The following is a 14,143-nucleotide window of genomic DNA, read 5'->3' on the forward strand; positions in this document are numbered from 1 at the left end:
TACGTGCCTGGTAATTATTACATCACCGTCAGCCAATCAGATGGCATGATTATGTTTTTCAGCCAAATGTTGTATTGCAAAAACAGTGAGTGACTAGCCTCTCCTAGCTAGGCCTGGGCTCAGAGTTTTAAATATTTACTTCGTAAAATATACAGTAATTATGGCGCTGACGGTTAGACAGATGTTGTTAGCACTTGGAATGCTTGTTACTGGTAGTATAAACACACTCAGTAAAAAAGCACAAAATGACTGCACGTAAGTAAATAACTTTGTTTATCTAGGCTAGGCCTACTTACTCTGTCTGTAGTTTATGCTAGGGCCGGCCTCAGTCAGGACTTGCCAGGCAGGCTGGTTTAGGTAGCTAACTAGGAAGTACGATACAGACACTAAAAAACGGTGGGGAATGAGTCAGATTGGGTGGAATTTAGTTTATTTATTTTATTAGTAAAACAAATTCTATGAAGTATTACACAAGTGTAGGGCTATGTACTGTACATGTTTTACAACACATATTAACTAGCCTAGGCCTAGTATTAGTAATCACTGAGTGTACATTTTTATTTAGAATTGATTTATTTTGGTTTTGTTGATAATTAGAGTTGTTGGACGCAATGGAACAGCACCACATGAGTTTGATCATCCCTGGTTCCAGACACTTATTATGTTTATAGGTAAGACTAAAATAATATGTATTGGTTAAATGAATGTGATGGAATTAAAATATACCATAAACAAAACAAAAAACTTGGAACTGATTGTTAAATGACAATTTCAAATCTAGGATACAGCTGGTAGGCATGAGAAATGTTTTCACAATTACTTTGAAATATGGTATGTTTTGATTTAAACGATTAACAGTAGTCGCATGAGTTCATTTTTCTCCATTTTTCAGGTGAAAGTATGTGTCTGTATGCTTTGCTGGTGTTACGGTATCAGGAAAGGAGAGAGGTTTGTCATTGTGAAATACTTGTATTTTAATTAACTTTACACAGGCCTGTAAATTAATGAAAATTTGTCTTGGAGCTTTTCGATTTGCGATGACATAGGAATAAGTTAGGTCATGTCAATTGATGTAAAGTAAGTCATCTCCTAGACCTAGAAACCACCAGATCTGTGTCAAGGTGGGGAGAGCGGGGAGCGAGGACACACGTACCAATATTTCCGTTTGCGCACAATGAATTACCATGAAATATGTCGGCAGTAATCGCAATTTAAAACTGCCTAATAATAATATTAAACACATCACGTCTTGAATGAACTATTTCCTGTATCAAAAAAGAATTCCATAGTCAAATGACTCAAGCTCGTATTTGATAATTTATGATTAACAAACATTTCAATTTATATAGCGCCTTTACAAGGATCAAAGCGCTTTACAATGACCGATCATCTGGTGAACATAATTATAATAATAATAATCATAATTAATTAAGAGTTTTTTGAAAATTATAATTGTTGTCTTAAATAATTTCTTCTATTAGCTTAGAAAACAGCTTTATAGCATACAGAGTGTTGATGAGGGCGTCGATCCTAGGAACCAATTGAAACAACCAAGGTTGGTGTTGCATCTATTCCATCGTACTAACTTTGACAATATGCCCTATTAATTTTTACTTATAATCTTTTGTATATTTAATTTATGTATTGTTCATTTTAACTAATTTGCTGACTTTGTTTATAACTTATTGTTGTTAACATTGGAGCAAGAGCAGTTAATTCTGTTCAGGCCTATTCCTATTGCTTGCTCCTGGCAAGATTGTGCTTCATATAACATCCCGAATATTATCCTTATTATTTAGATATATACGGAGAATCAGTTAAATTTAGAATATTCTACCAGCAATCCATTTAATATACTATTTTCTTAAATTGCGTTTTTTTTTTATTTAACCAGAGTATTTCAGATCATACTAATAATTCCTACGTTATGCGATTTATTTGGAACAACATTAGCTGGTAAGAACATTTTAAACATTATCATTAACATTATTATTCTTTGAGGGAAAGTAATTGTTTTCCATTTGTCCCACAAGTAACTTCATATATGAAGCACGGACAAGTGAATGTAATAAATGTTTACTTTAATATAATTTCTGTTTCTTGCAATAGTCATTTTATTTCATTTATTTATTTTATTAGGTATTGGTCTTCTCTATGTCACAGCCTCTGTTTGGCAAATGTTGAGAGGATCCATCATTGTTTTTGCTGGAATATTGTCGGTTAGTGTGTAAACCATGTTGTTTTACCATCTATAATTTCTCTGCTCTCTGGTTTTTTTTTTCAACTAACAATACTGTATTTACTCTTGGTGATGTGTTGTAATTAATTTAATGAACATTTTCTGTCCATGCGTATGTATATATTCATTATTTGCATAACATTAAAATAGAATTTTTTTCTATTACAGAGGCTCTTTTTGAAAAGAAAACTACAGTGTTATCATTGGACAGGGATTTCACTTACAATGGTAAGTACATAGTGATGTTGAATACCTGCTGACATTCTGTTTCATTCATTCATTTTTTTTTGTCTGGAAACTGATGGTTTGTTGATTTGTTAGTGTTACATAATCTATAGTATTATTCTAATGAAAGTGTTTTTTCTTGTAGTTTGGTTTAGTACTTGTTGGTCTTTCCAGTGTCCTACAAGATGAGGAAGCAGGCTACAGCTCCAAAACTGTTTTAGGTATGCTTCTATGGTTGGTTCGATATGGTTCTCTCTACTCTCACCCACTTTAACTCATATTCATACGAATTGAAAAAAAAAGATAAGCAAGCACTGTATAAACACATGTATAGACACGTTGTCTGCTAAATAAATAATCATTTTCATGGTATCAGGGTTAGCCCTCTAAATTTACATCCTGAAGGGTCCCCATTACTTCACCAATTGTTTTTTGGTTTATTTCAGGTATTGTTCTTATTCTTAGTAGCCAATTTATAAGTGCAAGCCAGATGATAATTGAAGAACTATTTCTTAAGAAACGAGGTTTTCCACCATTACAGGTAAAATAATTCCTCTACTGTATTCTCCTAAACTCAGTGACACTGAATGCATAATACACCCTACTCATCATTCATTAATTTGTTTAGCCATTGAACAGCAAGCACATGACTTGCCAATGGCAGGATCTCAAGTCTTGTATTAGCTGTCAGAATAATCCTGAAAATTCGACAGGAATTGAACCAAGAACCTTAGGATTAGTAAGAAAGCATATCAACCACCAGGACACCATGCCACTACTGGATTACAAAAATAGGCCGCATCCTTGATTCTGACGCCACTATTATATAAGAAAAATTGAACATAGTTAATGCACAATAGAATGTATTTTATTATTTGTTTAGGTTGTTGGTTTGGAAGGATCATTTGGTGTTGTGATTATGAGTGCTGTAAGTATAATAATGGATACTATACTAGTACTGCAATCAAATGCTAAAGTAACTTCTATTTAAAATCAGTGGTTTTTATAGGATAGGTAAATAGGATGCAGACAAAACTTTAAATTAAATGATAAACAAATAGTTCAACTCTCTTATTGTATGAGTTATGTATTTGTATGCCTTGAAACTTAAAAATATTATTTCAGTTAAAACATCATTTCTTACAATAAAATGTTCTAATAACAATCATTGGTTTTCTAGACTTTTGTGTTTAACAATAACATTCATACAACCAAGAATTTGTTATATTTTTATAATTTTATATATTTTCAGATTGTTCTTCCCATATTATACCACATTCCTGACAGTTCAGCTGCAACACATCGGTATGAGGATAGCATTGATGCTCTCTACCAAATTAGTAACAGCACCAAACTACTCATATTCTGCCTCCTATATCTCTGCTCCATTGCTTTTTACAATTTCTTTGGATTAGCGGTTACAAAATCATTGACAGGTTTGTAGGAAATTGTTTATATTTTTGTTAATTTCATTGTTTTACTTATCTTTTTATAATCTATCAAAATAGACTAAATTATAACATTTTTTTTGGTTGTTAATATATTAAGCTCAGTCTACACTATCAAACTTTATGTGACAAAAAAATGTGATGTGCCCATATGGACATGGTGATGTCATATCACTACCATATTTGGGAATATCACTACCAGATTTGGGCACATCACACATTTTTTAGTTTGTAGACAGAGCTTTACACAATAGTATTAATAACCTAATTAAAATCTGTAGTTTGGTGTTTGACATGACTGTTACTAGTATCAAAGTGCAATGTAATTTACATTATCGGTATTTATACTCATTGTAAAAATGCTGTTGCAACTGAAGACTCGTAGCTACTTGTACTCTTTAAAGCAGACTTACATTTTAGTCACAAGAAGTTTGTTACCATTGGGCTTCCATTTGGGAGCTTCAAAGTTCTGTAAAAAGTGGAGAGTGATGAAAATGCAGTGGTAGATTCAAGATTTTGAAATAGTGGGGGGAGGGGCCTAAAAATGTTGAAATGAAGGACTTTGCGAAATTTAGGAGGGCCTCTGGAATGGTTCATGTGCGTCAACTTTTTTGTCTGTTTTTTTTACACTTTATTATGATATTTCATAGCTTTCTTTTTTTTGGTGTGTGTAAAGTGGTTAAAAGCATTTGTATTAGCTAGTCTATAAGACAAGTATAGCAATCAGAGTTTAAAAATAAGGGTGCAGTTTCTCATGCTGTGTGTGGTAAAACCACCTTCTCTTCTACATTATTCTGTAGTAGTCACATGGGAGTTTACAGACTTAAGTCTAATCTTTAAGTATTGTGTTGATGACAAGCACAGAGGCTGTCGCATTAGGGATGAACAAAGTTTGACAGATATATAGGCTTGGAGGAGGATTTGTGATTACTATACATTTTTTTTTAGCATCGGATTAGTTTTGCTAATCCCACATTTCACTGTTTTTTATTTTCTTTCTTTCAGTATGTATTAAAAATTCCACTTTTTAAAACTCACTATAAAAATATTAGTGACATTTTCCAGGCATATTTAAATTGATTCATTGATTGTCCAACAACTTTTTATCAGGCCAATCAGCAATGTTATTCTTCCATTGTACAGCATTATGCATAGACAGTCAGGGGCAAAATGGCAAAAGGTTGACTACTTTCTAGGATTTTTATCAGATAATCTATATTGTTTTGACAACACTTGTAACATGACCACATTGCTGATTTTGCCATTTTTCCTCTAACTGTAGATACAGAAGTTATCACAACACTGATTGCCTTGTAAGCATGCTCAAATGCTTATATTTGCTATAATATTCTTATCTTCTATATTCTTGAATATAAGAAAAAACAGAATCTTTTGTCTGATGTAGATGATATTCTTTCTGCTGCCCTCATAAAGACCATACTGTCATTTCACTACATCAAACACAAAACATGCGTGAATGAGAAATGACTAGTAATAATACCCTAATTGAAATAAAAACTTAAAAGTACAGTATAATAATTTCATTAAAAAATGCCTATAATCTTTATAATTTGTTGACAATATTTCACAATGACAATGCTTTCTGTGGAAGGTTGAAGCACTTATAATAATAATTTATGTCTTATTGATGTTATGAAGGATATATAATAAATATGGCACTGTACTAGGTTTGTATGTTATAAGTTAAAACAACCAAGAGCTTAATGCTTATTCATTTTTTTTGCGTCCTTGTGTTGATGTTAATTATTCGTTTAAAAAAAAATCTATTACATATGGCTTGAAGATTCATATTAAATTTCTTATTTCAGTACTTTGTAGTTGTGTTTTGATCTGCAAAAATATTATGGTAACCTTGATAGGGGGAAGCAAATCATGGAGTTTGACAGCGTATTATTTTATGTCCATTTTAAACTGTATAATTAAAAGAAACATTGTTTCATCAATTGTGTATCTTCTTATTTCATACGCATCCAATAGCGAGTAACTCGCCAATTACAGGATGGATAAACTATTTTTATAATTTATCGTGCTTATAAACTAAGTCTCATTTGAGGCTTAGGGAGTGGAGTTGAAAGAGTCGCAAGTTACTGGAAGGCAAGCATGATAACCACCAAACTACTGTACAGCTGGTTAGAGCTTGGATGGGAGACCATCTGGGAATATCGGGTTCTGTATATGGAGCTGGGGTCCCGTTAGGCATTTGAAATCAGCATTGCTGACTCTTATGGCAGCCCCTGCATCTAGTATCTTCCTCAGACGTATTGTCCCATGCCTTTCCTCTGGTCAAGGTGGACACTGGACGAGGGAAGCCCTTGATCAATGTTAGGACGAATCAAGCTGCTTCAAACAGTCCTGGCTTTGTATCAAACCTGTGGCGGTAATTATCCCAAATAAATAAAAATAAAATATTTTAAGGACATCTAGGCAGACTTTTCTTTTAATTTCCTTAAAACAGTTATTCTATACAGTAAGGGACAATGATGATGATAATGATTCCTTCTGCATGCTTTTTGAAGATAAGAAATTATTTATTGACATTTTTGACAGTTTGTTTATATAATTATTATTAAAGTACATACATATTTGACATAGAGTCACCTTGGAAAAACCATCTAAATATTTTGCTTTTCATTTGGTTTAGTTGCTTATATGGTAACGATGGGGATTTGAAATTAGCTCAGGTTAGAATAACATCATTAATTTAACATTGTGAAAGTAGATTGAAATAACCTATGTATATGTACATTTAATATTGTTTATTTAGAATCGTTAATATTTTTTTGACTTTATTTAAACATTTATTTAACATATAAATTGGTGCTTAGTTTAAGGTTAACAACATTATATTCTGATTGACTTTAAAAATAATATCCATCCTCTAAAGGACATCCGCTAGTTATTTCATAAGTTGTTTCATTGTGAAGCTGTTCTTATTTTACATACTGTTAAAGCATGTTTACATCACTTTTACTAAAAATACTTTTATAAGGCCAAGTCAAATTAATTGTTAGTTTCACGTCCTCTCCCCTCATCAAATTTCCAAGCAGCATAAACAAATTGAATATATTATTTTTCAAAAAACCTAATTTATTTAAGGAAAATAGATTAAAAAATGTGAAAAATTGATTATTATGAGCTCAGGACATGGAAATATATGCCGGAGACCATGAATTACTTTAAATATACATTTTGAAATGTGTATGCCTTTTTTACTGTAGGTTTTTTGTTAAAATAATCAAAGAGTAAATAGTACAGTAAACTTCCTCACAATATCAAATCCCATACTTGGCAAAATAATAATCTTATATAATCATAGTCTTCTATAAAAAATTTATTTAACAAATAGAATTGTTATTGATTTTATTTTAGTTTGATTGTTCTATGATATTACATAAAAGATCTTTCTACCATCCATGTTGCATAGAACTGAGGCAGACTGATATACAGGGATGGCACTCAAGAGAATACACCGCCATATATCATTCAGATCCGTAAGACCTATCTCAGCTAGACAGTTGTCAATAACCAGTCAAATAAATCTAATCTACACATCCAAGAATTGTCACGTTTTTTGTTCATATTTTTCTGGCGAAGTTAATCTTTAGAAAACATGTTCGACCTTTAACCTAGCTTAAACTCATCCTGGGTGTCTTTTGTGTTTTTTTCCTAGTCAATTGTTTTGTGTTCACGAAGCCAGGAGACTGTTCAAGTTGTTTTCCAAAAGCATAATCCTTGTCGTTCGTTAATCAAGCTGAGATGCTTTAAGGAGACGAAACATCCATGACTTGTATTACTAAATGTAATTTGCTTCTCGTTGCTTCTCTGACCCAAGTCACAAAAGTCATGGCCATAACAATTAAAAAACATTTAGATGTAAACAAATAGTTGATGTTTAGCTATCATCCTTTTTGAGAGATGGGTGTTTTTGTATCTTGTCTGATACAAGAAGTTTCTTAGAGGTTTTCGTTTTCAACACAATTTTTTTTTTCTTTTGAAAGACAGATTTTGGAAAATATATTCTTTTAAATATTCTGATTTGATTGGATTCATACAATTAATTTTAATTATTAGACACTTTTAAATATAACTTTTCCTCCCATCATTTTCAAATTATTTTCTATTGATATAATTATTTTTCTCCATAACAAACAGGGATCACAGCACAATTTAAACAAAAAATCACATTTTCAAAATCCTTTACAGATTTGTATGTGTTTATTCTGTATAAAAAAAACCAAAATCATTTACATGAAAGCTTACAGATATAGAATAGAAGTATTTGACAAGGCTAAATTTGTATAGGTCCTTTATTTTATAAATTGTTTCACAGGTTTAAATGGATTAACAATTTAATGTTAATTGATTCTTTTTGAAGAACTTTGTTAATGGCACTTTGGTCAAGTGCCTTCTTTGGTTTAGCCTACTCAAGTAGGTTCAGGTCCCTAAAAGGTCCCAGATGGAAATTTCCAGGTCACAGATCGAATACTGAGACTGTCCTTTTTTTTTAAAAAAGCTAGTAGTAGTAATTTTAACCTATATTTAATCACCTTACTGTAAAGTATACTGACAGAAACCATCCCAAAATTGAGAGCAATTTCATGTTGTTAAAAATCACTAAACTTGGTCCTCAAAGCCCAAATTAATGTTTTGTTGAATAGTGGCCTTACTTGTACATACTGAATGATATATTACACTGTTTTGTGATGGTCCTATATGTGCTGAAGACATGCCATGTTGTTAATGTGCCAAGAATGCATATACAGTGTATTTCATTGACTTATATGTATATATTGACTATTATATACTTTTTCTGTAATATCGTACAACCATAATTTTTTTATTTGTTTACTGTACAATGATTTCTTAGATTAAGCTTTTTTTTGGATATATTATGTGATCATGGTATTTCGAAAAATAAAAAGATGAATGAATGAATCGATGACAAAAAATAGATTTTTGAGTTAGAATAGCATATAATTATATTGCATAGTGAATAGCAATTCTTATTCTCAAAATTGTCACTTCAAGTTTGGTTAATGTATATTACTGCGGCAGATGAAAAATACTATATTTACTCCATTAGACAAAGATATAATTTTGTTTTTTAAAACATATGTGTTTATCCTATGAAAGGATTGCCACCTGTTCGCACAGTGTTTTAAATTGGCATTCATGTAAATAATAAAATAGAAGAAGATTATTTATTCTGACCTTGGTGATATAAAAATGAAATAATGGGATCCATTGAACCTCTCAAAAATTAATTTAATCAAGATGTTTGATAGATTTAATCGTTTAAGTCGATTATAATTCAACCTTCACTTTGATATTTGTCGGTTGAATAGATATCCATCATGTTGTTAATTAGAGCTTCGTTTACCTTGTTTTTAGATAGATGAGGCTTATAGAGAATCTTGTCCATCTTTTCAGGGCTACGTCTTCTATAAGTCTTGTTTTAAAGCTCTGTCTACACTATCAAACTTTATGTGGTATGCCCTTATATGGACATGATGATGTCATATCACTACCATATTTGGGCATATCACTACAATATTTAAGAATATCACTACCATATTTAAGCATATGACTACCATATTTAAGCATATCACTACCATATATGGGTACATCATACTTTTTTTATCAAACTATTTTGATAGTGTAGACGGAGCTTAAGAAACGTTGTAGTACATTTTTATCTCCCTCATAGTTTTTCTCTCTTCCACTACGTGTTATGATAATGTTCAAGTTAATTAGTACTCTTCTTACCTTGTTTGTAAGCATTTCTAGATTTTAATTTCTTTGAAAAGATCAAAAGTAGGAGAAAGAGAAAGAAAAGAACATGGAATGACATTTTCCACAAACATTTACTAGCAATAAAACCTAGGTAAAAATGTGTTTATCAAACTCGACGCATGTCAAATCCGTCCGATTTTAAGTAGGTCACCGTTTTACCTTTGATGTTCGACTAAAGCCGTAATTACCCAAGATCAATTTTAAGTAGAGATATGTTCTTGCCAAGCTCTGCTGCCAGGTTATTACAGCCAGATAACATCTAGTACATAACGCAAGACGAGGAGCAAAAAATTGAAAAATCCTTTGCTGAGCCCTGGGATGTTGCAACTAATGCGCAATACATGATGGGCACATTTAAAACACAAGGTTATCAGAATTATATCAATTTTACTTCTGTATATAATTTTATATACTTTTACAACATTCATATATATTTTTATATACTTTTACTTTGAATATCAAATATTGATATATCATATTAAATTGTTTTCTATCTAACCACACATGCAATTTGAGAAATACATACAGTAGTTCAAATAACTGTATTGTTTTGTTTTTCTGTGATTAAATTATGAATTAAAGTTATTATATTAATGAAGGAATTAAGTTATGTCTGTGCTCAGCATGTAAAATTTATTCTCCAAACGGGTTGATGTGATATTGAATATTTGTTGACTGGTCTTTGCATCTGTTGTGCTCTTGTTTTATATATTTACTTGGAACACTGCCTTTGTAGATATGTGTGATGCTCATTATTATTATAGTCTAATGTATTCTATTCTAATTTTACAATATAACAACAAATGTGTTTTCTATATATATAATTTTTTTATACTATTGTTTTGTCTTCAAATTTGACTTTAAAAAATACCTCTGAAAAATATTTGTTGTATAATCCCAGTGTCTTTGTTTTATTTTTTAGCTGTACATAGAACACTAATTGACGCTTGCCGGACCATGTTGGTGTGGCTTGTGGATCTAATCATCTACTACGCTTTTGACAAAAACTTTGGAGAAGAATTTGATGTTACTTACGGAATCCTTCAAAGTAATAATAACTATTTTTAAAGATGTATTGTCCCTTGAAACAAAAAAAAATGAAGGTCAAAATATTCTAAATTTAAATTGGCCATATCAAAGTAATATTAAAGTTATTCACTTTAAGTCAAAAATTCGAGTCAAAAACAAAAAGTTTACGTAATTAACAGGTAAATTAATTTGATTACATTTCGTCTGAAAAATCGTCGCGAGCGAAAGTAAACAAACATTTCAAACCACGAGTATGCATTATGCATGATGCTAATTAGGATTGTTTACAACTCGTCACGGTTGAGAAGGTGTTCTCACACAGATCGCAAGGAAGTTTTATGATTATGCATACAGAGTAGCCAAACAAGCGAGTTGCATTATGAGATATGTTTTGATCAAAAACTTTGACTGGAAGTCAAAGTTATTTTTTGAACAAAAAAACGTCTGTATTTCAGTTAAATGATTTTTTTTTTCGACTAATTGTTGGTGAAAGTTAATAAATATTATGATACTTCAAAATGATCCACTTTTTTTTTAAATCTTTATTTGTTATTTTTTTGGAATTAGTCAAAGGGACAATACATCTTTAATATAACTATTTAAAATAACTATTCAGTAGCTATTCTTTAAATTTGAATGGTGACTGTCTACACTATCAAAATTTATGTGACAAAAAAATGTGATGTGCCCATATATAGACATAATTATGTCATATTGCTACCATATTTGGGCACATCACACTTTTGTCCAACTAGTTTGATAGTGTAGACGGAGCTTCAGAAAGTAAGATTTGCAGTACACCATGTGATTGCAAAGAAATGTAAACATTTTCACATTTAAATCACATTTTTAAATATTTCATTTTAGTTGATGGATTCCTATTCTTAATGATTGGAACAGCAATGTACAATGGGCTGATGCCTGTTGATTTTATACCATGTTGCAGAGATAGTTCTCAAATGGTACCAGTGTCCTCATCAATAGATAACGAAGATGAGGAAGGTGAAGACGATAATGAAGCATCTCCACTTCTGAATGAAAAGGAACCTTCTTACACCTGAAGATAAAACAGTTTTGGAATACGAATGATTAGGAAGAATATACTTTTGGTTTGTATACTTTTCCATGCTATGTTGTTTATATAAGTGATGTCAAAAATTGACACAAAAGTGAACATACAGTCAATAATTTCAGCATAATATTTTACTATAAATAATGTTTAGCTAAAATGGCTGATTAACAGTAAGCGAAAAACAAGAATATATAATATATATTATTTCTTGTGACTATTTACACAAAATGCGGAGTGGACGGCCGATTGAACAGAAACCCACTACAGATTCAATGTTTTTTTTGCTTACCGTTACTGCTCATCTGTGTAAATTGACCTTAACTGGCATCTAGAAATCTTCTATGATGTAAAAAAAAATAAATTTATTCAATAGCTCATTATTTTTACATTCATAATTGTTTTATCATATCTATACTTTACCTTGTAATTAAGGACCTGTTGAAATCTAGATTTAGATTTTCAGGCAAATATTAGCAGGTACAACACAGAAGAACAAAGGACCATGAAGTAGACAATAAAGAGTATAAATGGAAAAATTCAATAGTTTTTTGGCGGGGAGGGAATGAACCAGCATAGGTCGTCATACAGTACTTATCTTTTTTTATTTTTATACTAAATCAAACAAGTATATGTTTTGTACAAGTCTTTGTCTTATTTATTATTTGCTATTAATTATTTAAGAGAAGCAAGCTACTGTTTTTGTTAATGAATAAAGTGTTATTTTTCATCTTGTGTGATATTTTTTTAATGATTAGTTCTTGTGTTTTATGAAAAATTAAAAACTGCACATGGACTTGGAAGTGTGACAAGGAGTTGCAGAAGAGGTTGTCGGACCCCTGTTGCCATTTATATTTTCTGACATGCTGGATTCAAAAGTATATATAAATGAAATAAGATTATTTTTTATAACGAGCCTGACAAGATTCTTTTCATTTGATTGGATGATTGCGGGTCACATGATATAAAAATAAATGTGATGTAGCATACTCGAGCGTGCCTTGTTATGTAAATCAAGTACTGCAATTTCGTTGTGTGCATTCATTTTTGTTACACAAAGTGATCGGGCAAACACACATGCTACGCTGTTGTTGACTGACACTTTTAACTGTAGTGTGCGCCGTCTACAATTGTTCTTCTCCGCGTCCAAAATTGGAGCACTACCTCTTCAAATGGCCTTAGCCTCTTGTTAAAAGTAGGTGTTTTATTAACGAAATAATGAATGTTTTATATTTGTGAAATCGCACAAATAATAGCATTTGGTGAAAGAGGAAAGTTATTTTATCTGCACTATACTGTATAACAAATCTTCTTTCACTATTATAAACATTCATAATTTGTACAGTATTTTGCAGTAAGTAGCTCACACATTTATTTGAAAAATGTGTGATCTGCAAATCTGTAAGCAAATATATAGATACACCAGAGAAAATGACTTTTGATTCATTGAGAAGAACTTTGAATGCAAAATGATGCATAGTAACCACTTTGTTTTGATCCTTGAGTATAAACTCCTACAATCGTATGTTGACTGATTCTTGAATTGAATTAGTACTGTATTGTTGAAAAATATAATATACAGTATGATATATAATCTCCACATAATTTGCAAAACCACTATAGCGCCCTCAATGTAAAACACTATTAAAACTGTATCCTGGGACTTGCCAAATTCCGTAACAGGTAATATAGCAATTAATCTCGATCTAACCTAATATCGGCCGATAAAAGCTCAAATTCAACTAACTAAATATCTCTTTTTCAAGTACCTTATAATCTCGGATTAGGTTTAATTACAAAATACGGATTGTGTGTCTTACATAATTTTCGAAATCTGGCTATTATTTTGTTACCTTAATATAGCTCAGTCTGACCGTTCCCTTGCGAGTTGATCCATATAAACTAATTGGAGATTGTTGGCCTCAATTGCTATTAAATTTGTCCTCTTGTCTCCTCTTATAGAGATTATTGATCTATTTTCAAAATCAATGTTTTACATATATATGTATTTCTGGATATGATCTATTAATTTTCTTATTTCTAGGATCATATTTTTTATGAAATGTGTATCATTTGAAATATATGCCTTTTATCCTCCCATGCATATTTTTAGATATTAGGAATCATGATATTACATTTATATTTATATGTAGATATGATCGATTATGATTTTTACTCATAGTTGTAATAATAATATACTAATGAATCATTTTGGATGTATTAGGATACAAACCATTATTATATTATACTAAATGAATGAATGAATTATATCTTTTTATTCATTTTTTGTACAGCATTTGTTTTCATAAAAACACCACA

The 14,143-nt window shown here is 31.0% G+C and overlaps 1 protein-coding gene across 1 annotated transcript; it reads left to right on the forward strand.

The window, feature by feature from the left end:
• The first annotated feature begins 117 nt into the window (after positions 1–117).
• On the forward strand, positions 118–12,554 carry LOC144851792 (solute carrier family 35 member F6-like). The gene is made up of 13 exons (XM_078709416.1): positions 118–255; positions 598–671; positions 893–948; positions 1,482–1,555; positions 1,895–1,956; positions 2,140–2,219; positions 2,408–2,467; positions 2,610–2,685; positions 2,911–3,005; positions 3,348–3,392; positions 3,717–3,900; positions 10,649–10,774; positions 11,623–12,554. The coding sequence occupies exons 1-13, from the start codon at positions 161–163 to the stop codon at positions 11,814–11,816; spliced, it is 1,221 nt and encodes a 406-aa protein (XP_078565542.1). The 5' UTR covers positions 118–160; the 3' UTR covers positions 11,817–12,554.
• The last annotated feature ends 1,589 nt before the right edge of the window (positions 12,555–14,143 follow it).

This window comes from Antedon bifida, chromosome 9 (assembly GCF_963402885.1).
Source record: "Antedon bifida chromosome 9, ecAntBifi1.1, whole genome shotgun sequence".
NCBI classification, from domain to species: domain Eukaryota; kingdom Metazoa; phylum Echinodermata; class Crinoidea; order Comatulida; family Antedonidae; genus Antedon; species Antedon bifida.

Coding starts and splice junctions, on each gene's coding strand:
- LOC144851792 (XM_078709416.1), top strand. CDS start 161: ATGGCGCTGACGGTTAGACAGATGTTGTTAGCACTTGGAATGCTTGTT. Junction 949..1,481: donor GGTATCAGGAAAGGAGAGAG/GTTTGTCATTGT, acceptor TTCTTCTATTAG/CTTAGAAAACAGCTTTATAG. Junction 1,957..2,139: donor ATTTGGAACAACATTAGCTG/GTAAGAACATTT, acceptor TTATTTTATTAG/GTATTGGTCTTCTCTATGTC.